The 26,414-nt window shown below is 40.8% G+C and overlaps 1 protein-coding gene across 4 annotated transcripts in view; it reads left to right on the top strand.

Moving 5' to 3' along the window:
* Window positions 1-26,414, top strand: part of LOC117510634 (pikachurin) — a 147,646-nt gene that overhangs the window by 89,500 nt on the left and 31,732 nt on the right. For 3 of the 4 annotated variants that reach the window (XM_034170430.1, XM_034170429.1, XM_034170427.1), the window contains 4 exons: window positions 6,839-7,005; window positions 17,403-17,515; window positions 17,677-17,924; window positions 18,107-18,294. In XM_034170430.1, the coding sequence (XP_034026321.1) occupies window positions 6,839-7,005; window positions 17,403-17,515; window positions 17,677-17,924; window positions 18,107-18,294 (716 nt within the window). Of the gene's footprint in view, window positions 1-6,838; window positions 7,008-17,402; window positions 17,516-17,676; window positions 17,925-18,106; window positions 18,295-26,414 lie in introns of all 4 variants that reach the window. The other variant, XM_034170428.1, reaches the window with a different exon arrangement.

The following is a 26,414-nucleotide window of genomic DNA, read 5'->3' as shown; positions in this document are numbered from 1 at the left end:
CTTAATAACAGAGTCAATTTGTTTATGGAGATTTAGGTCAGTGTCCAAGTGAACTCCCAAGTTTCTGATTACGGTGTTAATGGTGAGGAAGTGAGTGACCGTTTGAGACAACGGCGAGTGGGCTTGTGGTGCCAAAAAGACAGAATTCCATTTTGGATTCATTTAGACTCAGGAAATTCTGTGTGAGCCAGTGCTTGATGTCAACCATACAGGTGTTGATGGCCTGAAATGCATCTGGAGAATCTGGTGAGACTGGTAGATAGATTTTGAAGATCATCGGCGTACATATGAAAAGACACATTATGGCTGGAGATGATTGAACCCAGAAGCAGCATGTAAAGAGAGAACAGAACTGGGCCCAAAATGGAGCCTTGCGGGACACCAGAAGACAGTCGGGCTGTAGAAGAGGAGTGGCCATTGATGAAAACAGAGAAGTGCCTGTCTGTTAAACAGGACCTGAACCACTGCAGCACGGGTCCCTGAAAACCCACCTGCTGGGCTAGACGGTTCAGGAGGATGGAGTGGTCCACTGTATCGAATGCTGCAGTGAGATCGAGCATTACCAACAGTACAGGTCTCTTTGAGTCCAGGGACAACAGGATGTAAATTTTGGACTCTCAACAGCGTGGACTCAGTACTGTGGCGTGTACGAAAACCTGACTGAAATTTATCAAAAACCTGATTCTGGTCCAGAAAAGACAGCAACTGATTAAAAACAAGCTTCTCTAGAATTTTGGAGAGAAAAGCCAAGTGGGACACTGGTCTGAAGTTTGACAATACTACTGGATCAAGGTTTGTTTTTTTTAAGCAGCGGTCTGACCACAGCCTGTTTGAAAACAGCCGGAACAGACCCAGTTCTTAAACAGTTGTTGAAAAATAAAAGAAGCCTTGGTCCTACTGTGTCAAAAATTTATGTCCAAATAACTCAATTTTACTTTCATCAGTCCACAGCACCTTATTCAAAGATGAAGCTGGCTTGTCCAAATGTGCTTTAGCATATCTCAGGTGACTCTGTTTGTGGTGTGTATGCAGAAAAGGCTTCCTCCGCATTACAGCATCATACAGCAGCTCTTTGTGCAAAGTGCGCTGTATAGTTGAATGAAGCACAGAGACACTATCTGCAGCAAGATCATCTTGTAAGTCTTTGGAGCAGGTTTGTGGATTGACTGACTGTTTTCACCACCCTTCACTTCAGTTTATCTGAGATTTTTCTTGGACTGCCACTTCAGGCCTTAACTACTACTGTGCCTGCGGTCTTCCATTTCCTCACTATGCTCCTTACAGTGGAAATTGACAGCTGAAATCTCTGAGATAGCTTTTTGTATCCGTCCCCTAAACCATGATGTTGAACAGTCTTTCTTTTCAGGTCATTTGAGAGTTGTTTAGAGGCTCCCATGTTGCCACTCAGTAGAAGAGATGCACAGATGGGGAACATTTGCAAATGGCCACCTTAAATACCCTTTCTCATGATTGGATTCATCTGTGTAAGGAGGTCAAGGATCATTTAGCTTACCAAACCAATTTTGTGTTCCTGTTGGGAAAGTGTAGTGACACGGACCCACAACAGGGGGCGTAAATGAACGGACAATGGAGGAAGTCAAATATGAACACTTTACTGTTGTGAATAGCACAACTCAACACAGCAGATTACAGAATAGGTGCAAAAATCAATTAACAAAGGTGTCGTGTGGGCAGGCTCGAGGATAGAAGACGTCTGTCCTGAGAAGAACCGGAACCACATGATTTCCTCCGCCACCGAACCTGGAAAATACTGGAGCCGCCAAGTTCCGAGTCCCCAGGTGGCCACCGTCTCCGCGTGTCGGATCTGGTACTGCTGGCGAAGAACAGAAACAATCAGATGTGGGTGTGTGAACACCCAGTAACACTTATGGTGGTTATTCCACCTCCACCTCTAACACAGGAAGAGACTGAGGGCTACTTAGGTTGGACGTGCGTCACTCGTCACGTCTCCCCACACTTAGCGTCCCGTTGTCAGTAGGCTCCTCAGGAACTCCTGCAACAACTCAGAGAATTACGAATTCTTTAGAACAACAACGGCTGAGAATATTACCTCCGTAGGTAGATGATATCTCGGCAACAAGGTGGAGATGACGTCCGGTCTTTATGGAGTGAGATGATGTAGAGTAGATGGGTGACAGCTGTCAAGAGATAATGAGTGACAGCTGTCACCCCCGGCTGTGTCCGTGGCGGCAGCGCCTTCTCGTGCCTGAAGCCCGCACTTCAGGCAGGGCGCCCTCTGGTGGTGGGCCAGCAGTACCTCCTCTTCTGGCGGCCCACACAACAGTTCCAATAATTAGTGCTGAATGTATTCAAATCAATAAGATGACAAGGGTGCCCAAATTTATGCACCTGGCTAATTTTGTTTAAATAATTATTGCACACTTTCTGTAAATACTAGAAACTTCATTTCACTTCTCAAATATCAGCGTGTTTGTCTGTTATATGATATACACACACTCATCTCCAACCACTTAGTCCAATCAAGGGTCGTGGGGGGCTGGAGCCTATCCCAGCAGTCATAGAGCGCGAAGCAGGTATACCCAGGACAGGACGCCAATCTGTCGCAGCTATATGATATATTTAACTGAAATTTCTGAATCAGACAACCAATGGTTTATAAAAGAATGTCATGAAAATGATCAGGAGTGACCATCCTTGTGCATACAACTGTATAATGGTGTTCATGAAATTGTGCTGTCATTATACTAAATTGTTCCCTTGTTTTACTAAATTGTGCATTCATTTTAGAATGCTTAAAATGAGGAACACACACTCATCTTCAACCGCTTAGTCCAATTAAGGGTCGTGGGGGGCTCCAGCCTATCCCAGCAGTCATAGAGCACGAGGCGGGGTACACCCTGGACAGGACACCAGTCTGTTGCAGGGCCATAAACAGACAAACAAACACATTCACACCCACTCGCACACCTACGGTCAATTTAAAGATTCCAGTCTACCTAACCCGCATGTCTTTGGATGTGGAAGGAAACCAGAGCACCCAGAGGAAACCCACGCAAACACAGGGAGAACATGCAAACTCCACACAGAAAGGCCACAGGCGGGAATTGAACCCACGACCTTCTCGCTGTGAGGCAACAGTGCTAACCACTAAGTCACTGTGCTGCCCTAAAATGAGGAAAAATTTAGTAGTTAATTTAGTTTTATATAACAGCTAAAGTAGATCCTTGTCATTTGATATTTTATTAATTTCTAACAAAGTCCAAAATTGTTCTCAGTCGGCTTGCAAAAACAGTCAGATAGTTCAAAAACAATTATGACAATGTAGTCAGTTATGCCATGCACTGACTTCGTGTACAGACTGTGGTATGCTTTTCCTCAGTCCAGCAAAAAAATCACATCAGAAATTTTCACCTTAACAGCTCTTCATGCCTCCAGACGGCTTATGGTGTTGTGTGTTTGTTTTTTGTGTTAGAAGAATTAGCACACTCAAATGGCTTGTTCAAATCATCATCTATCAGCAAAACAAACTCCGCCATATTTAGCTAAATGGCATCCCTACTAGTGTGTGCGCACAGTGGTTGCAGTGTGCAATGGTACAAAATGGATGGAACCAAATTTGTACGGTAAATGCAACACGGCACAAATGGGACGAATCATCCATGTCATGTGACATGCAAAGCATCAATCAAATGGCAAGGATTTACTCAGCCATTATAACATGTATAATATGTAACATCATATAACATGGAAGGGAACCATTCTAAAATTCATAATGGATAAGATTTGGGATAGTGAACGTTTTAACAGCAACAGCTTAACTTGAAAACTGTGGTTGATTTCATAATTTGTCACTGAGCTCATTCCCATTCTGAAGGCATCACAAAAGCTAATCCTGAACCATCATCTTAGTAAAAGGTGTGAATCATTTCACAGAAAGTCCAGTATTCTGTGTATTGCTGCACAAAAACTAATGGGCCACTTCCAATACCTATAGTGAGACAAAGTGGGGCCTGTCGTAATACAGTCATCTCACCTTTGTGAATGAGAACATGTGTTAATCTGTCTTATTCCTTCTGCAAGATCTTCTGGATCCACCGCTGGACTGCAGAAACCTTTAAAAGGTTCTTTACCATCAACAGATAGGGCATTGTTGACATTTTGTTTTTCTTGTTTTTTTTTTTTTTTTTAAATCTCAAATGATGCAACACTAATTGCAAAATAAAGATAGAAACCCCTCCTTAGTGTCTACCAATCTACATCGAATGGCCTCAATCAACTGAAATAATTACTGTTTTATTTATTATTCATTAATTTTTCAAACTCCTTGTTGGTCTGTATGTGCAGCTGAAAATGTTTTCAGATCCTTTTCATCCTCTGTGTCACTTTAATATTAAATTCTCTTCAAAGGTGTGCTTTGTGAGCCAGTCTGGTTAGTGTAACTGTGCGTTTGAACTTCAGGGTCAGCTGAGACATGAGAAAGAATTCATATCTGTCTCAAAGCATCGTTCTCCCTCCACATTATTAGTGTGAATGGTGGCTAGTCTCACGCACATTCATGGACCCACACTTCCACACAAAGAGCCTCATGAATAGATAAGCCCTCAGGCTGGAACACAAAGGAAGCTGAAGCCAGAAGTAATTTCTACGCTTTGATTATTTGCCAAATGCAAAATGTAAAAGGACACGTGGTTGTTACAAATACGCTACTTCAAAAAAATATAGAAGTGTCTGAAGACAAAGAAGGATTAAATTGGAGTGTTGTCGTTGCTGATGGTGCAGAGGTGCACCTCTGTGACTGAGGAAGGAGACAAGACGTGAGGGCTGAGAAGCTGTCACTTATTGTCAGTGGATGCATGAGGCAGTGTCTGTTTTTGCGTGCAGAGGCATTTTCCACACAAAAGAGCCATTTCAGTCGCAAATCTTTTCCCTCACACATCAAAAGAAGCTTTTCTGAAGACAGACATTGAGTGGTGGCAAAGATGGCCCCATTCAACAGATAGTTGTGCCTCCGGGTGTCTGTCCACATCACCAGAGTCAGCAGTGCAGATGGTGGCTTCAGTGGCAGACAAAAGAAAAGGCTTCAGTAATTCATTTTGTCCATTAACTTTTTGGTTAATAACATGGTTAATGGTTAAAGCTTTGGTCCCACTGAATTATAAAGCCATGAATAATGAGTCACCTATGGATTTGTCAGAAATTTCAGTGATTCATCGAATAATGAACCACGTATATGAACATTGTGCAAACAATTAAAAAAACACTGCATGTGAATGTGAGTGATTGTGTCAGTGCACCACATCACAGTGCAGCTCATCTGAACGATTATAACGAGAAGTTAAATCTATCATAAACATACTTTTACAGCTGCTCATAAGAAGGGATGAACATGTAACTGTTTGACCAAGCCACTACAATATAAACATTACAAATAATTACCTTTTAGGCTGTTCCAAATACATTCTCCACCTCATGAAGTGCACGAGAGAGGAAAAAAACTCCAGATGAAATGGTCCTCTGTGATTCCGGAAGCGATTAGAGGTGTTTTCAACAGCCAAACTCTGACAGAAAATGATTAATCTGCTATGAAATAATTATTTTATATATGCAGCATCCAGTGCACAAAGTAGGTGAGACTGTCATGACGAAGTGCACAAGAGGGTGGAGCCAAAACAGCCTGTCCAAAATAGCCTGTCCAGTCCTCATAGCAGTCAGGTACTCAGATAATGGTCTTCAAACAGCCTCGTCCTCACTGCAAACCTGCCTCTAAAATCCTTTGTCCTCGTAGTGCCCCATACACAAACTGCCCCATGCTGTTGCTAAATTTTGAACTTCTTGAAATTAGCGCTACACTCGGAGATGAGCCTCGTTAGCTGAATATTCTGTCTCTAAGAGCCTCTCAGAGCCACTATTCTCCCATGATTGTTGAATAACTGGACTTGTACCAAAAAAACAAAGTGCTACGTGGCTCATTATTCATCGTTAATTATTCAGTGGGACCAGGGTTTACCACTTTTTTAAAACTGTGAACTGTACTGTTGTTTAGCTGCCACATTTCTTTAACTGCATGTTCTGTCAGTCTTGTGCTGTTTGTTCTGTCTTGTTAGTATGGCAACAGCAGGTGGTCACTCCACTGAGGCTCACCATCTAAAACTCAAAGGTATTCAGTTAAAAAAAAAAAGAGTTGACCCGGTGAAATTTTGGTGTTTTTATTTGATACGTGGCTGACAGTGATTTATCACGCATTAAAATTGCTGCTTATTTACTTTTCCTTTGACAGACTAATTACTTACTGTAATAGTAGGGAGAATGTTATGTTTATTTCTTTATCTGTTAATCACTGCAATCAATAACTCAAGTAGAAGTGGGATTTTGAAAAGATTTTTTTTTTTTGGAGTAATGATCCTTGGATTAGACAAAGATTTAATACATTTTTGCAGCAAATTCATATTTAACTTTAAACATTTTTCCTTTATCATTTTCCTGTCTTTGCATCTCTTTCCCAGCATTTCAAGAACCTATGTACTTATTTATTACACTTGTTAATTTGCTTGTAAGATATGTGCAAATGGCAAAATAAAATTATAAACACAGGGACACAATTATTAATATAAAAAGACAAAACACTTTGAGATTGTTCATTTTAAAGAACACATTATTATTTTGTGCATGCTGCCACAGAATGAATGCATGAACTGAAAGATCAGGTAAAAATATTTTAATGGGTTGTAATATTTGAAAGATTTGCCTCATTTGAAGTGACCTGAGAACACCCATGAACATGCTTGTTATTTAAATGTCAGATGTTGAACTATAAATAAGATTTAACAACATTACTCCGTCATCTCATTGTTACTAGGCCAGAAATGGACACTGAGTGGACGTATATCCGCGAGCCCATTGAGACAAACTCCATGGTGCTGAAGGGACTAATACCTGACACTGAGTACCAATTTATTGTGAGAGCTGTCAACAAGCATGGAGTTAGCCCACCAAGCCACATCAACAACCCCGTGCGTACTCTTGGTAAGGCTAACAGTTCATTTAAACAAAATACATGTACGTATATGATGAAATATATAGTAAAATAAAAATATTACAAAATCTTTTTTTAGTTTGACCCTATTGCTCAGTAAATAGTTTTTAAGGGTTTTTTGTGAGGGTACTTGACAACTAAGTTTAGATAAATAAATAAAAAGGCACAAAACACCATATCTTACAAGGTGGGACAATCATCTTTTAAAATGTCTTGGTTTTAACCTTCATTCTGTGTACATTCCAAAATCTAACAAGGCTAGCACGAACTCCTGCAAAGCCCATGAAAAAAATGTTCAGTAAGTCCAAGAAATCACTTATGAAGTGTAACAAATCCAATGAGAGCTGTGGAGCTTGTGCGAGCTTGGTGGAAATGCAAGACTTGAGGTGCAAAATGCAGGACCAGAAAAGGAAGGTGGTGGAGTGGTCATAAGTATTCAAAACCTGAGAAAAATGTTTTGCTGTGAGAAAACTTACCTCTTCATGGATAAAGCTAAGAAATCGCTGGTGGGAGCTTGCTGAGGCTGTATGATGCCACTGCTGGTCATAACGCAAGGTTTGCATCACAGCTGAAGGTAATCCTGTATGGTTGCATCATAACAGCCTGGAAATGAGTAGTGCATGACAGGAAAAGGACAATGGCAGAGCAGTCAATGAGAAAGTGAAGCAAGTGTGAAAAGTGTATGAATTTGAAATGTGTGAAACTGTCTCTAATGAGGGGTTAACAGTGAAAGGTATGACAGTCAGATGAGGGTGTGTACAGCACCTTATGGCCCACTAAACCTTGACAAACTGGCTATTATAATATTGATTTATCATTATTCCAATGAGAGATCCAACATTTTCACCATCTCTTGTGAACATGTGTTCTAATACTATATCTTTTTAGATAGAATCTGGGCATAATCACTGGCACCAATGGTCCTAAGGGTCTGCACCTGGCTGCTTTTCCTTCTCCTCTCATCACTGTTTGGTTGGTGTATTTATTTGTAAAAACCAACACACAAGTTACTGTAATGTGTGTGTTGGTTTTTACAAATAAATGTGTATTTATAAATGTCATTTTTTTCATTTGTTAAAAAAAGGCTTTTGCAAAACTGAAAATTCTGTTTAAGTGTGATTCTGCACAAAGTGACCATGTGATCATTGTATGTACTATTGCTTGCCTCTACTGGTGGTTGGCTCTCACTGCGGTATTGTATCACTTCCTGTTCTGGAGCACAGCGGTGTTTTTCTGTATCTGTTAGCTGTTTAATCTGCGCAGTTAGATTGATCTAGTTATCTAGATTACGATTTGTTTCCCAGTGTAATCTTTACGTGCCTTAACTAAAGCACTCCTTCTGCTGAATCACCTCTAAATTATTTACACATTATTCACTTTGCATGTTTTTAGGAATCCGCTAGCTTAGCGTAGCTACTAGCTCTTAGCCGATTTAGCATGGCGGCTTCTCCTGTCTCTCCCGCACTTTTCTGCTCTGGGTGTGAAATGTTTAGTTATTCCTCGGCCTCCTTTAGCAGTAACGGTACTTGTAATAAGTGTAGCTTATTCGTAGCTTTGGAGGCCAGGCTGGGCGAATTGGAGACTCGGCTCCGCACCGTGGAAAATTGTACAGCTAGCCAGGCCCCTGTAGTCGGTGCGGACCAAGGTAGCTTAGCCGCCGTTAGTTACCCCCTGGCAGATCCCGAGCAGCCGGGAAAGCAGGCTGACTGGGTGACTGTGAGGAGGAAGCGTAGCCCTAAACAGAAGCCCCATGTACACCGCCAACCCGTTCACATCTCTAACCATTTTTCCCCACTCGACGACACACCCGCCGAGGATCAAACTCTGGTTATTGGCGACTCTGTTTTGCGAAATGTGAAGTTAGCGACACCAGCAACCATAGTCAATTGTCTTCCGGGGGCCAGAGCAGGCGACATTGAAGGAAATTTGAAACTGCTGGCTAAGGCTAAGCGTAAATTTGGTAAGATTGTAATTCACGTCGGCAGTAATGACACCCGGTTACGCCAATCGGAGGTCACTAAAATTAACATTAAATCGGTGTGTAACTTTGCAAAAACAATGTCGGACTCTGTAGTTTTCTCTGGGCCCCTCCCCAATCAGACCGGGAGTGACATGTTTAGCCGCATGTTCTCCTTGAATTGCTGTCTGTCTGAGTGGTGTCCAAAAAATGAGGTGGGCTTCATAGATAATTGGCAAAGCTTCTGGGGAAAACCTGGTCTTGTTAGGAGAGACGGCATCCATCCCACTTTGGATGGAGCAGCTCTCATTTCTAGAAATCTGGCCAATTTTCTTAAATCCTCCAAACCGTGACTATCCAGGGTTGGGACCAGGAAGCAGAGTTGTAGTCTTACACACCTCTCTGCAGCTTCTCTCCCCCTGCCATCCCCTCATTACCCCATCCCCGTAGAGACGGTGCCTGCTCCCAGACTACCAATAACCAGCAAAAATCTATTTAAGCATAAAAATTCAAAAGAAAAAATAATATAGCACCTTCAACTGCACCACAGACTAAAACAGTTAAATGTGGTCTATTAAACATTAGGTCTCTCTCTTCTAAGTCCCTGTTGGTAAATGATATAATAATTGATCAACATATTGATTTATTCTGCCTTACAGAAACCTGGTTACAGCAGGATGAATATGTTAGTTTAAATGAGTCAACACCCCCGAGTCACACTAATTGTCAGAATGCTCGTAGCACGGGCCGGGGCGGAGAATTAGCAGCAATCTTCCATTCCAGCTTATTAATTAATCAAAAACCCAGACAGAGCTTTAATTCATTTGAAAGCTTGACTCTTAGTCTTGTCCATCCAAATTGGAAGTCCCAAAAACCAGTTTTATTTGTTGTTATCTATCGTCCTCCTGGTCGTTACTGTGAGTTTCTCTGTGAATTTTCAGACCTTTTGTCTGACTTAGTGCTTAGCTCAGATAAGATAATTATAGTGGGCGATTTTAACATCCACACAGATGCTGAGAATGACAGCCTCAACACTGCATTTAATCTATTATTAGACTCTACTGGCTTTGCTCAAAAAGTAAATGAGTCCACCCACCACTTTAATCATATCTTAGATCTTGTTCTGACTTATGGTATGGAAATAGAAGACTTAACAGTATTCCCTGAAAACTCCCTTCTGTCTGATCATTTCTTAATAACATTTACATTTACTCTGATGGACTACCCAGCAGTGGGGAATAAGTTTCATTACACTAGAAGTCTTTCAGAAAGCGCTGTAACTAGGTTTAAGGATATGATTCCTTCTTTATGTTCTCTAATGCCATATACCAACACAGTGCAGTGTAGCTACCTAAACTCTGTAAGTGAGATAGAGTATCTCGTCAATAGTTTTACATCCTCATTGAAGACAACTTTGGATGCTGTAGCTCCTCTAAAAAAGAGAGCTTTAAATCAGAAGTGCCTGACTCCGTGGTATAACTCACAAACTCGTAGCTTAAAGCAGATAACCCGTAAGTTGGAGAGGAAATGGCGTCTCACTAATTTAGAAGATCTTCACTTAGCCTGGAAAAAGAGTCTGTTGCTCTATAAAAAAGCCCTCCGTAAAGCTAGGACATCTTTCTACTCATCACTAATTGAAGAAAATAAGAACAACCCCAGGTTTCTTTTCAGCACTGTAGCCAGGCTGACAAAGAGTCAGAGCTCTATTGAGCTGAGTATTCCATTAACTTTAACTAGTAATGACTTCATGACTTTCTTTGCTAACAAAATTTTAACTATTAGAGAAAAAATTACTCATAACCATCCCAAAGACGTATCGTTATCTTTGGCTGCTTTCAGTGATGCCGGTATTTGGTTAGACTCTTTCTCTCCGATTGTTCTGAGTTATTTTCATTAGTTACTTCATCCAAACCATCAACATGTTTATTAGACCCCATCCCTACCAGGCTGCTCAAGGAAGCCCTACCATTATTTAATGCTTCGATCTTAAATATGATCAATCTATCTTTGTTAGTTGGCTATGTACCACAGGCTTTTAAGGTGGCAGTAATTAAACCATTACTTAAAAAGCCATCACTTGACCCAGCTATCTTAGCTAATTATAGGCCAATCTCCAACCTTCCTTTTCTCTCAAAAATTCTTGAAAGGGTAGTTGTAAAACAGCTAACTGATCATCTGCAGAGGAATGGTCTATTTGAAGAGTTTCAGTCAGGTTTTAGAATTCATCATAGTACAGAAACAGCATTAGTGAAGGTTACAAATGATCTTCTTATGGCCTCGGACAGTGGACTCATCTCTGTGCTTGTTCTGTTAGACCTCAGTGCTGCTTTTGATACTGTTGACCATAAAATTTTATTACAGAGATTAGAGCATGCCATAGGTATTAAAGGCACTGCGCTGCGGTGGTTTGAATCATATTTGTCTAATAGATTACAATTTGTTCATGTAAATGGGGAATCTTCTTCACAGACTAAAGTTAATTATGGAGTTCCACAAGGTTCTGTGCTAGGACCAATTTTATTCACTTTATACATGCTTCCCTTAGGCAGTATTATTAGACGGTATTACTTAAATTTTCATTGTTACGCAGATGATACCCAGCTTTATCTATCCATGAAGCCAGAGGACACACACCAATTAGCTAAACTGCAGGATTGTCTTACAGACATAAAGACATGGATGACCTCTAATTTCCTGCTTTTAAACTCAGATAAAACTGAAGTTATTGTACTTGGCCCCACAAATCTTAGAAACATGGTGTCTAACCAGATCCTTACTCTGGATGGCATTACCCTGACCTCTAGTAATACTGTGAGAAATCTTGGAGTCATTTTTGATCAGGATATGTCATTCAAAGCGCGTATTAAACAAATATGTAGGACTGCTTTTTTGCATTTACGCAATATCTCTAAAATCAGAAAGGTCTTGTCTCAGAGTGATGCTGAAAAACTAATTCATGCATTTATTTCCTCTAGGCTGGACTATTGTAATTCATTATTATCAGGTTGTCCTAAAAGTTCCCTAAAAAGCCTTCAGTTAATTCAAAATGCTGCAGCTAGAGTACTGACGGGGACTAGAAGGAGAGAGCATATCTCACCCATATTGGCCTCTCTTCATTGGCTTCCTGTTAATTCTAGAATAGAATTTAAAATTCTTCTTCTTACTTATAAGGTTTTGAATAATCAGGTCCCATCTTATCTTAGGGACCTCATAGTACCATATCACCCCAATAGAGCGCTTCGCTCTCAGACTGCAGGCTTACTTGTAGTTCCTAGGGTTTGTAAGAGTAGAATGGGAGGCAGAGCCTTCAGCTTTCAGGCTCCTCTCCTGTGGAACCAGCTCCCAATTCAGATCAGGGAGACAGACACCCTCTCTACTTTTAAGATTAGGCTTAAAACTTTCCTTTTTGCTAAAGCTTATAGTTAGGGCTGGATCAGGTGACCCTGAACCATCCCTTAGTTATGCTGCTATAGACGTAGACTGCTGGGGGGTTCCCATGATGCACTGTTTCTTTCTCTTTTTGCTCTGTATGCACCACTCTGCATTTAATCATTAGTGATCGATCTCTGCTCCCCTCCACAGCATGTCTTTTTCCTGGTTCTCTCCCTCAGCCCCAACCAGTCCCAGCAGAAGACTGCCCCTCCCTGAGCCTGGTTCTGCTGGAGGTTTCTTCCTGTTATAAGGGAGTTTTTCCTTCCCACTGTAGCCAAGTGCTTGCTCACAGGGGGTCGTTTTGACCGTTGGGGTTTTACATAATTATTGTATGGCCTTGCCTTACAATATAAAGCGCCTTGGGGCAACTGTTTGTTGTGATTTGGCGCTATATAAAAAAATTGATTGATTGATTGATCATTGGTTGCTATTCACACTCCCATCCAGTAGATGGCAGTGTTCTATGCATTTTGGGTCAAAATGCATAGAACACTAAAAAAGTAAGTCCCTTTGGCTGCTCCCTTGTTTGCACTTGGGGTCGCCACAGCAAATCCAAGGTGGATCTGCATGTTGAATTGGCACAAGTTTTACGCCAGATGCCCTTCCTGACGCAACTCCACATTACATGGAGAAATGTGGCAGGGGTGGGATTTGAACCCGGAACTTTCTGAACTGAAACCAAGCGCATTAACCACTTGGAACACTGCCATTACTTAAGAAACAGAATTTTCAGTTTTGCAAATGCCTTTTTTGGTTAGCTGTGCCCACAACTGCTAGTTACTATAATTAAGCTCATTGAAGCTGTTTTCCTCTCTCAGCTTTTTTTTCTTCTTTTCTTTGGTGAGGGGTGAGGGAGGGGTGGGACAAGTGCATAAGTGATGGTGATTGACTAAAGGTGAGTAAAATTTTATGGTAAGCCAACCAGAGGCTGGGAATCAATCACACAACCTTCTTGCTGCAAGGCAACAGTCCTAAACACTAAGCCACTATGCTGCTTATATTATTACTTATTTATTACACTTATACAATGTTTCTATATCTGCATATTTTTCCGCACACTTTTGCTGAACTCCAAAACCGTTCAGCTTTGGGAGAGATGGAGAAGCAAGGTTTCTCAGCAGGGGATCCAAGTGGGTTATGGCTGTAGCTCATCAGACAGGATGAGCCACAGCCATAACCACTGTGGCCAGGATTAACTACAGCACGGCACACCCTCTGTGCCCATCCACACCACACACGTACACTCAGGCTGAGTGCACCGCTGCTTTGGTACACAGCAGAAGGCCTCTTGACTGACTGACATATATTTTTTTATGGTCTACGTTTGTTGTGCCTGAGGAATTAATTACACAACAGAAGATTAGTGTGCTGAGGGGCCCTCACAGTACAGCAGTACTCAGCATCCAGAAGTTAATGTTGTTCAACTTTAATGATCACTTTAAATGCTGGCAAAAGTCTTAAAAGTCAAGTGTGCATATTAATTAAACAGCACAGTGCTTACTGTTTGTTGTCCAATATGAGTTCTGTACGAGAGATTATAAACAGCAGCATTACAAGCAGCATGGAGAACTTCAGACATTAATACTGTACACGTAAGACAGATGGGGGGAAGCAAAAACAGGAAGGCAAGAGTATGTTGTTACGTAATACGAGAGGCTTTGTCAGAGTAACTACAGAGGAAGGACTCCCAAACTCAGATGAAACAATTTGCTCAATGTGGTGTCTCACTGCATCCACCACTCTTATTTTTGTTTATATGTCTTAATCATTGGTATAACACATATTGCTATAAATGAGAGAGAGGGAAGAAGCTACTCGATAAAGTCACGATCAACCCCCCCCCCCAAAAAAACCCACCAAAAACAAAAACAAACAAAACAGTCTTCAGTACTTTTTCTTTTTTCATTTCTGGGGTCTCCACTCTGTGACTGAACAGATCCGCCCTCACATTCCTCTTTGACATCTCCATAAATGAGTTATTTGTCTGCTTCACATTTTTTGTTTGCTTTTTGACTGTTTGCAGAGGTGCGCTCTGTGCAGCACTGCACCCTGTGCAAACGTATGGTCTTTGCATATGTCTGCTCTATGTGGTGTGCTCTGTGCATGTGCCACAGCAGATGAGGTTGTCTGAAGATCTCTTATGTAAGAATAAAATAAACCCATCCCATCCACTTTGTACTTAATGTGTCACTTTATTTTTTAATCTTGCCCACACCTTTTCAGTCACATGGGTACATGTTGATTTGTTTTTGTTATGAGTTTTTGTTACTGTTGATTTGTGTGCCGAAAAAATAAATGAATTCAGTTCATTCACAATCTGCATGCTGCAGAAGATGCTCAGTGAGGAAACATAGAGTTGAGGTGTAGACATGAACATGAGCACGTCATTTCATAGACTGTATCCTTAAGAGGTGAACACATTCATACAAGAATTGTGTGTAAATAAAATTCAGGTGTGAATGTCAAATCTCTGCAGTGAGTAGACTGATTGTCTTCAAAATGTCACTTCAAGTGCCTCTATACTTGGGATAAATGAAACTCCTTTTCCATAGGACATGATGGAATATTTTCTGACATGTCTTGTCACATGGGATCAGTATAGCCACAGGTAATTTGTACACATCATTTTACAGAAGGTAGAAATCAATTAAATTTATTTTATTTGTATAGAGCCAAATCACAACACTGCCTCAAGACTCTAGACACAGGTAATGTCTAACCTTACCAACCCCCCTGAGCAAGGACACAGGTGACAGTGGTAAGGAAAAACTCCCTCTAGTGTTACTGAGGAAGAAACCTCAAGCAGACCAGACTCGGAGGGGTGACCCACTGCTTGGACCATTCTGACAGGTACAAGGTTTTTTTTATTTGTTTGTTTTTACAAAACATGGGAGAAAGAAACAAAAACAAACAAAAAAGAAGAAAAAACCCACCAGAAGAGACAAAAGAAACAGAGCCAGAAAAAAATAAAACAAAAGAGAAACTAAATCAGTTATTGAGAAAAAAATGGTCTGTCTTGGTGCCTAGTCTGTCTCCAGGCCTCAAATGCCTATGGAGCAGGTAGGGCATCCTGAAGTCAGGGCCCTAGGGTGCAGGGCCAGCATCCATTAAAGTGCTCATTAGTGCCTCGGACAGAGATGCAGTTACAGTGGCTTGCAAAAGTATTCAGCCCCTTGATATGTCATGCATCTTAATTTGTTTATGGCATTTCAGATACAAAAAGTAAATCAGGGTTCTCAGTATAAAAAATTCAAAAATTATCTTCCTTAGACTCAAACTGGAAAGTAAATGTCTACAAGTTGATATAAATTAAGTAAAAATATAAAAGCCAAGATAATGGGTTGCATAAGGAATCGGCCCCTTTGGTATAATACCTGTAAAAAATCAGTTTAATTACCAGTTTTCTTCAGACAAGTCAGGGGATGGATACATGAACATTTCCAAGTCACTGAATATGTCTTGAAATTTATTTACATCAATTATGAAGAAATACAGAGAGTATGGCACTCTATGTAATTCTATGTGGAGTAGAGAGTTCTGAAAAACTGACTGTGCAAGAAGGAGAACAGTGAGCAAAGCCACCAAGACACCCAGACAACCCAGAAGAAGTTACAGGCTTCTGTTGTTGTGATTGGAGAAATTGTGCACAGTGCATGTTTTGCATTTTGTATCCCCAATTATACAGCTTCATGATGAAGTGGAGCAGAGGAGGGTTTTCTTTCACCAAAACATCAAATATAGGCTTACATCTCAGATGTACCTTCTGGCAAATTGTAGCTGAAGTTTCAGGTCTTCTTTTTAATAAAATCCTCCTTCATCATGAAGCTGTATAACTGGGGATACAAAATGCAAAATATGCACTATGCACAATTTCTCCAATCACAGTCACAGAAGCCTATAACTTCTTCTGGGTTGTCTGGATGTCTTGGTTGCTTTCCTCACTCTTATCCTTCTTGCACAGTCACTCAGTTTTTGAGAACTGTCTACTCCACACAGATTTACCATAGAGTGCCATACTGTTTGTATTTCTTCATAAGTGATGTAAATAAAGTTCAAGACATATTCAGTGACTTGGAAATGTTCATGTATCCATCCCCTGACTTGTCTGAAGAAAACTGGCAATTAAACTGATTATTTACAGGTATTATACCAAAGGGGCCGATTACTTATGCAACCCATCATCTTGGCTTTTATATTTTTAATTAATTTATATCAAGTTGTAGAGATTTACTTTCAGTTTGAGTGTAAGGAAGATAATTTTAGAAATTCTTATATTGAGAAGCCTGATTTACTTTTTGTGTTTGAAATACGATACGATACACTTTATTGTCCCCTCAGGGAAATTTGTCTTGGACTCATGCTAAGTGCCTTTACAAAAGGAAAACAAACAGATACAAGTAAAAACACAACCACATCCATAACAAATTAACATGACAGGAAGTCAGGAGAAACACCATAAGTATTGCACAATTCCAGTTTTAGACATTATTATTTAGCAATATGTCATAAACAAATTAAAATGTGTGAAATACCAAGGGGCTGAATACTTTTGCAAGCCACTGTATTTCTTGCTGACTGATTTGGCTCGTTTTCTAAGGCATTAGTAATTTACCAGCAGTAAACTAATAGGGAAGCCAAGAGATGTTGTACTAAAGTGGTCGCTGGCAGCTAGCCCTGTGCTTCATTAACTGACCTACTGAGACCTGTTCTGTTGTTAATGATATTTATCCTCAACTATTATAACCTCAGCTAAACACTTTTGGTAGCTATTAACAAGCTTCTGGCAATTCACCAGAATCTTTACTGACATAAGTATCCATAAAGTCTATAAAAATGACTGAAATAGTACATTTGCATACGATTAAAATCACAGAGAACCTTTGGAAAAAAAATTACATTACCCCACCTCTCCACTCCATCTGAAGAGGGCTTCAATCAATAAAGCCTTTGCTGCATATGTTTAACAGTGATTGTTACTATTACTGATGCCCCGTACAGGTGCATCAGATGATGGCAGTGGTGATTATGGAAGTTACATCACAGATTCCAGAATCAAAGATGTTGATGGCTTTGACATTGACGACTCTGATTATGACATATTCATTGAAGAGGTGGGTCATTCACCACAGCAAGACAAGAACATTTCCAATTAATAATAAATATATCTGCTGCCTGAATGCATTGAGAAAACAAAATGTAAATGCAGCACCATTGTGTGTATCTTTGTTCAGCTTTTTTTCCCAACCATCTCACCACTTGTTTTGCTTTCTAGTTGAAACCATTTCCAGGAATCAATCAAAACAACAGAAAGGCACAGCTCCGTTCACACTCTGGTCTCCCATCTAGTTATAATGTCTTCCGCATGAACACAATGGTACCTCCTGATGTTACTACCACCACCACAGATTCCTCCATCACCTCATCTGTCTCCCCAGACTTCTCAAATCGTGGTTTCTCAACCACTTCAGGTCAAAGTACCACCCAGGACACTACAACTACCACCATACTTACCACTAACAGGTAAGTGTACTAGGGGTCTGTTGTAGAAATGAGTGGCAATACAGTAATGGCAATTATCTAATGGACCAAACAACTTAAGAAATGATTTTAAAAATAAATAAAAAATAAACTCATGGGTTTCTCAGAAAATTGGAGACATCTAACGTTATACCCTTGTCATTCTTCTTTCCAAACACCTCAAGCACCACTTTGCTCACCACCACTCTCACACCAGCCATGTCCCCCTGGAAGGGTGAGGTTGCTCGTGTTTACGACCTGACCTGTGATGACACCGTGTGCCCTCCTGACAGTTTTTGTCTCACTGACTATGACAGTGGAGGCTCGCGTTGCCACTGTAACCTGGGGCGAAGAGGGGACACTTGCTCTGAAGGTGAGAGATGTGTAGCTTTCAGTTTTCACTGAATTATCATTAAATTTATGAGCTCACTGAGATTCTTTCTCAGCATTGGACTCCAATACAGCAGTCTTATAGTTAATGCACTCATGGTCAAGAATGTGAAATTTTGAGCCCTCACCTCAACAAGGTGTAAGGGAATTGTGTGTTGCCCATTTAACTCAAGTGTTTTTGCATATATTTGCATTGTGGTCAGAAAGTCTAATGTCAAGACCACTGCGAAGTTTTGAACCAAAAATTGGTTATGAGTGCAAAAACTGGATTGGTATAAAACTTTTTCTTGAACATACAATATTTATCAATCAATCAATTTCAATCAATTTTATTTATATAGCGCCAAATCACAACAAACAGTTGCCCCAAGGCGCTTTATATTGTAAGGCAAGGCCATACAATAATTACGTAAAAACCCCAATGGTCAAAACGACTCCCTGTGAGCAAGCACTTGGCGACAGTGGTAAGGAAAAACTCCCTTTTAACAGGAAGAAACCTCCAGCAGAACCAGGCTCAGGGAGGGGCAGTCTTCTGCTGGGAGTGGTTGGGGCTGAGGGAGAGAACCAGGAAAAAGACATGCTGTGGAGGGGAGCAGAGATCGATCACTAATGATTAAATGCAGAGTGGTGCATACAGAGCAAAAAGAGAAAGAAACAGTGCATCATGGGAACCCCCCAGCAGTCTAAGTCTATAGCAGCATAACTAAGGGATGGTTCAGGGTCACCTGATCCAGCCCTAATGATAAGCTTTAGCAAAAACGAAAGTTTTAAGCCTAATCTTAAAAGTAGAGAGGGTGTCTGTCTCCCTGATCTGAATTGGGAGCTGGTTCCACAGGAGAGGAGCCTGAAAGCTGAAGGCTCTGCCTCCCATTCTACTCTTACAAACCCTAGGAACTACAAGTAAGCCTGCAGTCTGAGAGCGAAGCGCTCTATTGGGGTGATATGGTACTATGAGGTCCCTAAGATAAGATGGGACCTGATTATTCAAAACCTTATAAGTAAGAAGAAGAATTTTAAATTCTATTCTAGAATTAACAGGAAGCCAATGAAGAGAGGCCAATATGGGTGAGATATGCTCTCTCCTTCTAGTCCCCGTTAGTACTCTAGCTGCAGCATTTTGAATTAACTGAAGGCTTTTCAGGGAACTTTTAGGACAACCTGATAATAATGAATTACAATAGTCCAGCCTAGAGGAAATAAATGCATGAATTAGTTTTTCAGCATCACTCTGAGACAAGACCTTTCTAATTTTAGAGATATTGCGTAAATGCAAAAAAGCAGTCCTACATATTTTTTTAATATGCGCTTTGAATGACATATCCTGATCAAAAATGACTCCAAGATTTCTCACAGTATTACTAGAGGTCAGGGTAATGCCACCCAGAGTAAGGATCTGGTTAGACACCATGTTTCTAAGATTTGTGGGGCCAAGTACAATAACTTCAGTTTTATCTGAGTTTAAAAGCAGGAAATTAGAGGTCATCCATGTCTTTATGTCTGTAAGACAATCCTGCAGTTTAGCTAATTGGTGTGTGCCCTCTGGCTTCATGGATAGATAAAGCTGGGTATCATCTGCGTAACAATGAAAATTTAAGCAATGCCGTCTAATAATACTGCCTAAGGGAAGCATGTATAAAGTGAATAAAATTGGTCCTAGCACAGAACCTTGTGGAACTCCATAATTAACCTTAGTCTGTGAAGAAGATTCCCCATTTACATGAACAAATTGTAATCTGTTAGATAAATATGATTCAAACCACCGCAGCGCAGTGCCTTTAATACCTATGGCATGCTCTAATCTCTGTAATAAAATTTTATGGACAACAGTATCAAAAGCAGCACTGAGGTCTAACAGAACAAGCACAGAGATGAGTCCACTGTCTGAGGCCATAAGAAGATCATTTGTAACCTTCACTAATGCTGTTTCTGTACTATGATGAATTCTAAAACCTGACTGAAACTCTTCAAATAGACCATTCCTCTGCAGATGATCAGTTAGCTGTTTTACAACTACCCTTTCAAGAATTTTTGAGAGAAAAGGAAGGTTGGAGATTGGCCTATAATTAGCTAAGATAGCTGGGTCAAGTGATGGCTTTTTAAGTAATGGTTTAATTACTGCCACCTTAAAAGCCTGTGGTACATAGCCAACTAATAAAGATAGACTGATCATATTTAAGATCGAAGCATTAAATAATGGTAGGGCTTCCTTGAGCAGCCTGGTAGGAATGGGGTCTAATAGACATGTTGATGGTTTGGATGAAGTAACTAATGAAATAACTCAGACAGAACAATCTGAGAGAAAGAGTCTAACCAAATACCGGCATCACTGAAAGCAGCCAAAGATAACGATACGTCTTTGGGATGGTTATGAGTAATTTTTTCTCTAATAGTTAAAATTTTATTAGCAAAGAAAGTCATGAAGTCATTACTAGTTAAAGTTAAAGGAATACTCGGCTCAATAGAGCTCTGACTCTTTGTCAGCCTGGCTACAGTGCTGAAAAGAAACCTGGGGTTGTTCTTATTTTCTTCAATTAGTGATGAGTAGTAAGATGTCCTAGCTTTACGGAGGGCTTTTTTATAGAGCAACAGACTCTTTTTTCCAGGCTAAGTGAAGATCTTCTAAATTAGTGAGACGCATTGCATATTTATTGCATACTAACAACTGGAGTTTCAGTATGAAAGGACAGTAGAATTTGTAAAACAATGTGGTGTGATAAGATGAGATAAGATAAACTTTATTGATCCCATAACAGGGAAAATCACTTGTTGCAGCAGGAAAAAGTCGTAAAGTAGTAAAGAAAACATATTTACATGAAACAAAGTTGACTAAAGTATATTGCAATGTCTTCTGGTGAATGCATAAATACTGGTGTGAGCATATTACCTAAAAATAGAATATAAGTGAGTATAAGTACGTACAAGTATTGCAACACTTTGAATATATTTAATATTTAATAATTTTGCCTGACATGGTGGACCCAGAAAATGTAAAAAATAAATAAATAAATAAATAAATAAATTTGGATTTATTAATATTAAATATTGAAATGTACCTCACACAGAAGCACCATAATATACTACAAACTGAAGTATTGACTAATTATTTAATGCTGAATGGCCTCCTTATGGGTCACCAGGATGAGTCATGAATAGTTAGTATTATTGCTAAAGGCCCCGTCACACGTAGTACGAATGAGCAGGAATCAAGCAGAATCAGCCGCAACAGGAAAAAAAGCCAAAATTCAAGCCACATTCAGGAGGAACAGATATTCTGACAGCTGTGTAAGAATGTTGTTTGACTACTTAGAATGTGGGCGGATCCCGTGCACAATCTGTTTGTATGCTTACGAATGCAGTTCAAATGTAGTTGGAACACAGTACAAATACCTAGACTGCTGTTAGAATGCAGTACGAATATTGAAAACGTGCTCTCTCTCTCTCTCTCTCTCTCTCTCTCTCTCTCTCTCTCTCTCTCTCTCTCTCTCTCTCTCTCTCTCTCTCGCCCTCCAGGACATTAATACTTTACTTAGATGTACGTAACAAGGGGATGTGGGTAACGGTTGTAGGCTCTGGTGATCTATTCCCTTCCCATATATAATGGACACTCAGCACTTTGCAATCGGATGATACAAGGCTTGCGCAATAGCTGACAGATTGGATGATACTAGGCGCATGCAGCAGCTGACCGATCAGATGATAAGAGGGAGAACAGAAACCTCCCGTGGAGCAGAATGGCAAATGCTCACTTGATCGTGATTTTCAGTATGAATACAGACCGTGAAAGCAGGGCCTCATGATCCTTCTGACTTTTTGGGTTTTAAGCATGTGTCAGAAAAGTTAACACAAGGATAATTGGCTTGTGGCAACCAAGTGTTGCCACAAGCCCCATGCCCGTGAGTCGAGAGGTGGCACAAAGTCCCCTGGTGCAATGATAGTGAGAGGCACGCAGTCATAATCCCACAGATGTTCGCATCATTGGCTCCTCAGCCAAGCACGTCATAATTCACGTTTTGCGACTTATGTTTTGCGAGACCTGCATTCATGTTTCGGGAGATATTTTTTCAGTATTCATGTTTTGCAATTCATGGTTTGGGGATAATTCTTGATTTTCAGCTGATTCCCGTTTTGGGGGTTAACACCTCAACATCTTATCAAGCTCTCTGTTTGCCCTTCCCTGGTGTGCCAAAGGGAGGCTGCGTGGGAATGCTCCAACTGGGTTGACATCACCAGTATTTATTTCATGCTGCACCAAGTATGTTAGACCCACTTCACTCTCACTGAGGGCAAAAATGTCTTTGACATCTTGTAAGACCTGCTACAAGCTCCCCCACTGCTGCTGGGTTAACTCCTCACAGTTCCTGGACAAAATGTATCTCACTGGTGACGTTGAGCATTGGGGGGCCTGATTGGGGGGAAGCTGGTGACAGGTATATGCACAGGTCTTGTACCTCAGCCACTCATGCAGCAAAGGGCACTGAGAAATCCCTAACCTGAAACATGAACTTCCCTCGTCCACTAATCGAGGCTTAGTCACCACTCATCAGCGACACAGTGGTTACATCCACAGTAGCTCCCACCAGTGCAACATCAGACTGCACCAAGGTTGCATTGGACCCAGCTTCCTGGAGGGCTGTAGACATGACTCCCGCCACGTCACAGGAATATGGGCAAAATCCCCAACACAAGTCCAGCCCACTGTTACAACTGCTGCAGTTTTGATGATGACATTGTTTGGGTGCTTGCTTCATGGGCCTGCGTGATCCCACCTATACAGGCCCCTGGGCTTACCCTGCATGAGTGTGAGTTTGGGGCATTGTCTGAGCAGGTATCCATACTGGCCACACCCCCAACAGGTCTGAGATCAGTGGCAATGTGGCTGCACACTGGGGGAGGTTGACAGAAGGGCAGCAGCTTGGACCACATTCAGCATCTCTCCCGAACCCTGGGATCTGAGCTTGTCACGGTCACCGATCTGACTATAGGTATGTCCTCCACCAGGCTCGTATCCCCACTCACAATCTCCCTCTCCAGTGCCAGCTCAAGTGCGTCACTCAGCGTGGAGAGGTGGGCCAGCTGAGGCTGAATTCTCAGCTCCTTGGGAGTGAACACCGGTAAGAACTGGTCTCTGACAAGTTTGTTCTGCACAGTTGGTGGCATGTCAGCATAGGCGGGCCTACACAGGCACTCAGTGTCATGAGCTAGGATGCGGAGAGGCCCACCAGATTGTCTGTGTCTGCTCTGGAGGTCTAAATGCAGGAGCACAGATTGATTGTACTGTCCCAAACGCCTCTGAAGGGCCCCGATAACATCTCATAGTCCCCCTCTGTCCCTGAGTTTAGGAGTAACAGGCAGGTTGCAGCATCATCAGTGAGACACAGACCCAATTACAGCACTTAAAGTTCATCAGGCCAGCCGGTGGCCACGGCTGATAACCAAACTGCGCCTTGAATACCTCCCACGCAGTCTTACCATTGAACTTGGGAGTTTTAATTGTCAACAGAGTTGTTGGACCACAGGCGCTGCCATCTTTGTTTGCCATCTTTGGCCTCAGCCAGCCCGGATGCTTGGAGGATCAGTCGAATGGCTGAATCCTGTTTTGTTTGACAGTTATTTTGAGATATACAGTAAAACTCGTCTAAACCATCATCGTATAATCTGGATATTTGCACTCACTGGACAAAAGCAAAATTCTTAGTGCTTTTGTCTGGTTTTCCATGTAATAAACACCATATATACTGGATTCTGTATAACTGATTTTCATTCACATCGGACAAAATATCCCGCCCAATTGCAATGTGTTTCCATTAAAAATCCCTTGCATATACCACACATATCAGTCTGGATGTGCCCAGCCGCAACAGAGGTACGAAATACAGTTTAGCATGAACACTCAGGTACTGTATTTCCTTGATTAAAAAAAGCTGTGAGTTAAATTTTTTTCAAACCGTGCTCAGACCTGGCGCCTAAACGAGGCAGGCCTTTATTCAAGGTCGGTGATTATTACCAAATGCTGCTTGCTGCTTGCACTGTAATATGATGTTAAGTTTCACACATATCCCTAGATGTGGCAAACCAAAGACAACCACTTTAGATCAGAGCTCTATGCGTGGCTGCAAACCCTCTCCATAGCCTGACACTCACCTGCTAGATGACAGAGACTGCATGGGCTGTGATTTGTCACTTTTACATTGTCACTCCTTCCTCATATTTTAATAGCTTTTGCAGTGCACCTGCTGATTACATTTCGATCATAGATCAAATACATTTGGTAGAAAGGTCCACAAATATGACCAGCTTTACAACACAGAGTCGGAAAAAGATGCACAAAATGACCTGCAATTCATGGAAAGAAATTGCACATAGAATAACGTAGGTTTGGAGGTTGATGACTGTATAAAGAAGTGGAGCTTGTTGAGGGAGAAATTGATCCAGAAAAAAGCCACTGTTCCTGCAGAAAATTGCAATAAGATACCCACCACCATGACGGAGAACTTTTTAAAAGGGTCACACGCACGTCAGCGTCATTGCATGGCCACAGAGTTGGGAAGTTGTAGAAGCATAAATCAGGCTTTAGGATTTTAAGGTACCACACCACAGCGGACTTAGAAAAAAGAGTGACTCGACCAAATGTAATCTTTTTAATGCACATAATGCCTGGTGCCTGTTTAAATCAGGTATTTATTTTTTTTCAGGCTCAGTTTTGACACGGCCATTAAATGAGGCAGGTCCCTATTCAAGGTCAGGCATCAGGCATTAATCAAGGAATGGCCTAATTGATGCTGGGGATTCTCTGTAGATAGTTTGTCACCTCCTGACTGTAACTAATCCGTTACATACATGTAACTGATTTTTCCATTTTATACATATAGAGGATTTTGTCCACATCAGGAACATTTTAACATTTGCTGTGCAGAGAACCTTGTGAATACAGATGCGCTTCAAAACTTCCAGTGAAGTAGCTGAACACCAAAACCTGAAGTCCAGAAGGAAAAAATACAAGGAAAGTGTCACCAAAAACTCCAGCAAGAGGTTGAACCTGTGGAGGAGACCATCATCTGGTTAAATGTCCTGAGAGTCCAGCGCATCCATCATCTCTGAAAACCTAGACCTGCTGCTATGCTTCTAAATAAAACAAAGACTCTTTAAAGAGCAACTGTTTTATTATTTGAAAAAGCGGTTTCCTTTTATATTGTAACATTAAATGAATGAAATATTAAACATATTCATGAAGTCAAAGTTCAGTCAAAAAGGCATGCACAGGTAGAAGAAGCCTCATCCCTATTGTGCACAATTTCAAAGCATTCACAATCACTAGATTAGTCAAATTCATATTTTAGTAGTTACTCTGTACTTATTACAACATTAAAAGCAATCACATAGTCAACAAGGACATAACTAAATGTTGAAATGACTAAATTCAAAAATGATTTCATCATGATGTTTATGTCACATGGAGAAATCCTAATGAACAGACACACTGCAGTCATTGTCACATCACCTCCTGTTGTGTTTATTATAAATATTTAGATTTATTTACAGTGTTTCTTTCTGGTTGAAATGCAGATATGAATTAATGAATCTACTAGACAAAAATGTGTGTCATTGGCTTGGCACATTACTTTTTATGCTATTTTATTGATCTAAAAATAAATGTCCAAGGTTCAACATCATGTTAATCAAGAAATCATCTGAAATAACAACAATGGACATGTTATGGTTTAAATTTACAGATGAACATCAAAGATTTCTACAAATTATTTTCTTTTTACTTAAAAATATTTTAATTGCAAGTTTTCTAATTTAAGATTTTTCAATTTCAAAATTAGTCTTGAGGATAAAAAAATTTGTAAGGATTTTCTTTAGAAAACTGCTGTGTATAAATTAGCAGTCCTGATGTTCCTGTGGCACATGTTTCTGTCATCTTTGTCATCTTTCATGCTTTGGCCTGATGCCTTGTTTCTATTGAATGCGCAAAGCTACGTCACAGCGCGCAGCGATGAAAGTTGGATTAATTTGAACTTTGGTTGCTGTGAGTTTGACATCAAGTGACTGTGCATGCTCCTGGTGGAGTGTTGCGTAAGCTCGGTTTTTGTGCATTGCACT

Source organism: Thalassophryne amazonica, chromosome 5, assembly GCF_902500255.1.
Source record: "Thalassophryne amazonica chromosome 5, fThaAma1.1, whole genome shotgun sequence".
NCBI classification, from domain to species: Eukaryota; Metazoa; Chordata; class Actinopteri; order Batrachoidiformes; family Batrachoididae; genus Thalassophryne; species Thalassophryne amazonica.
Note: the sequence above shows the minus strand (reverse complement) of the source record. Positions and strands in the feature narration are given on the sequence as shown.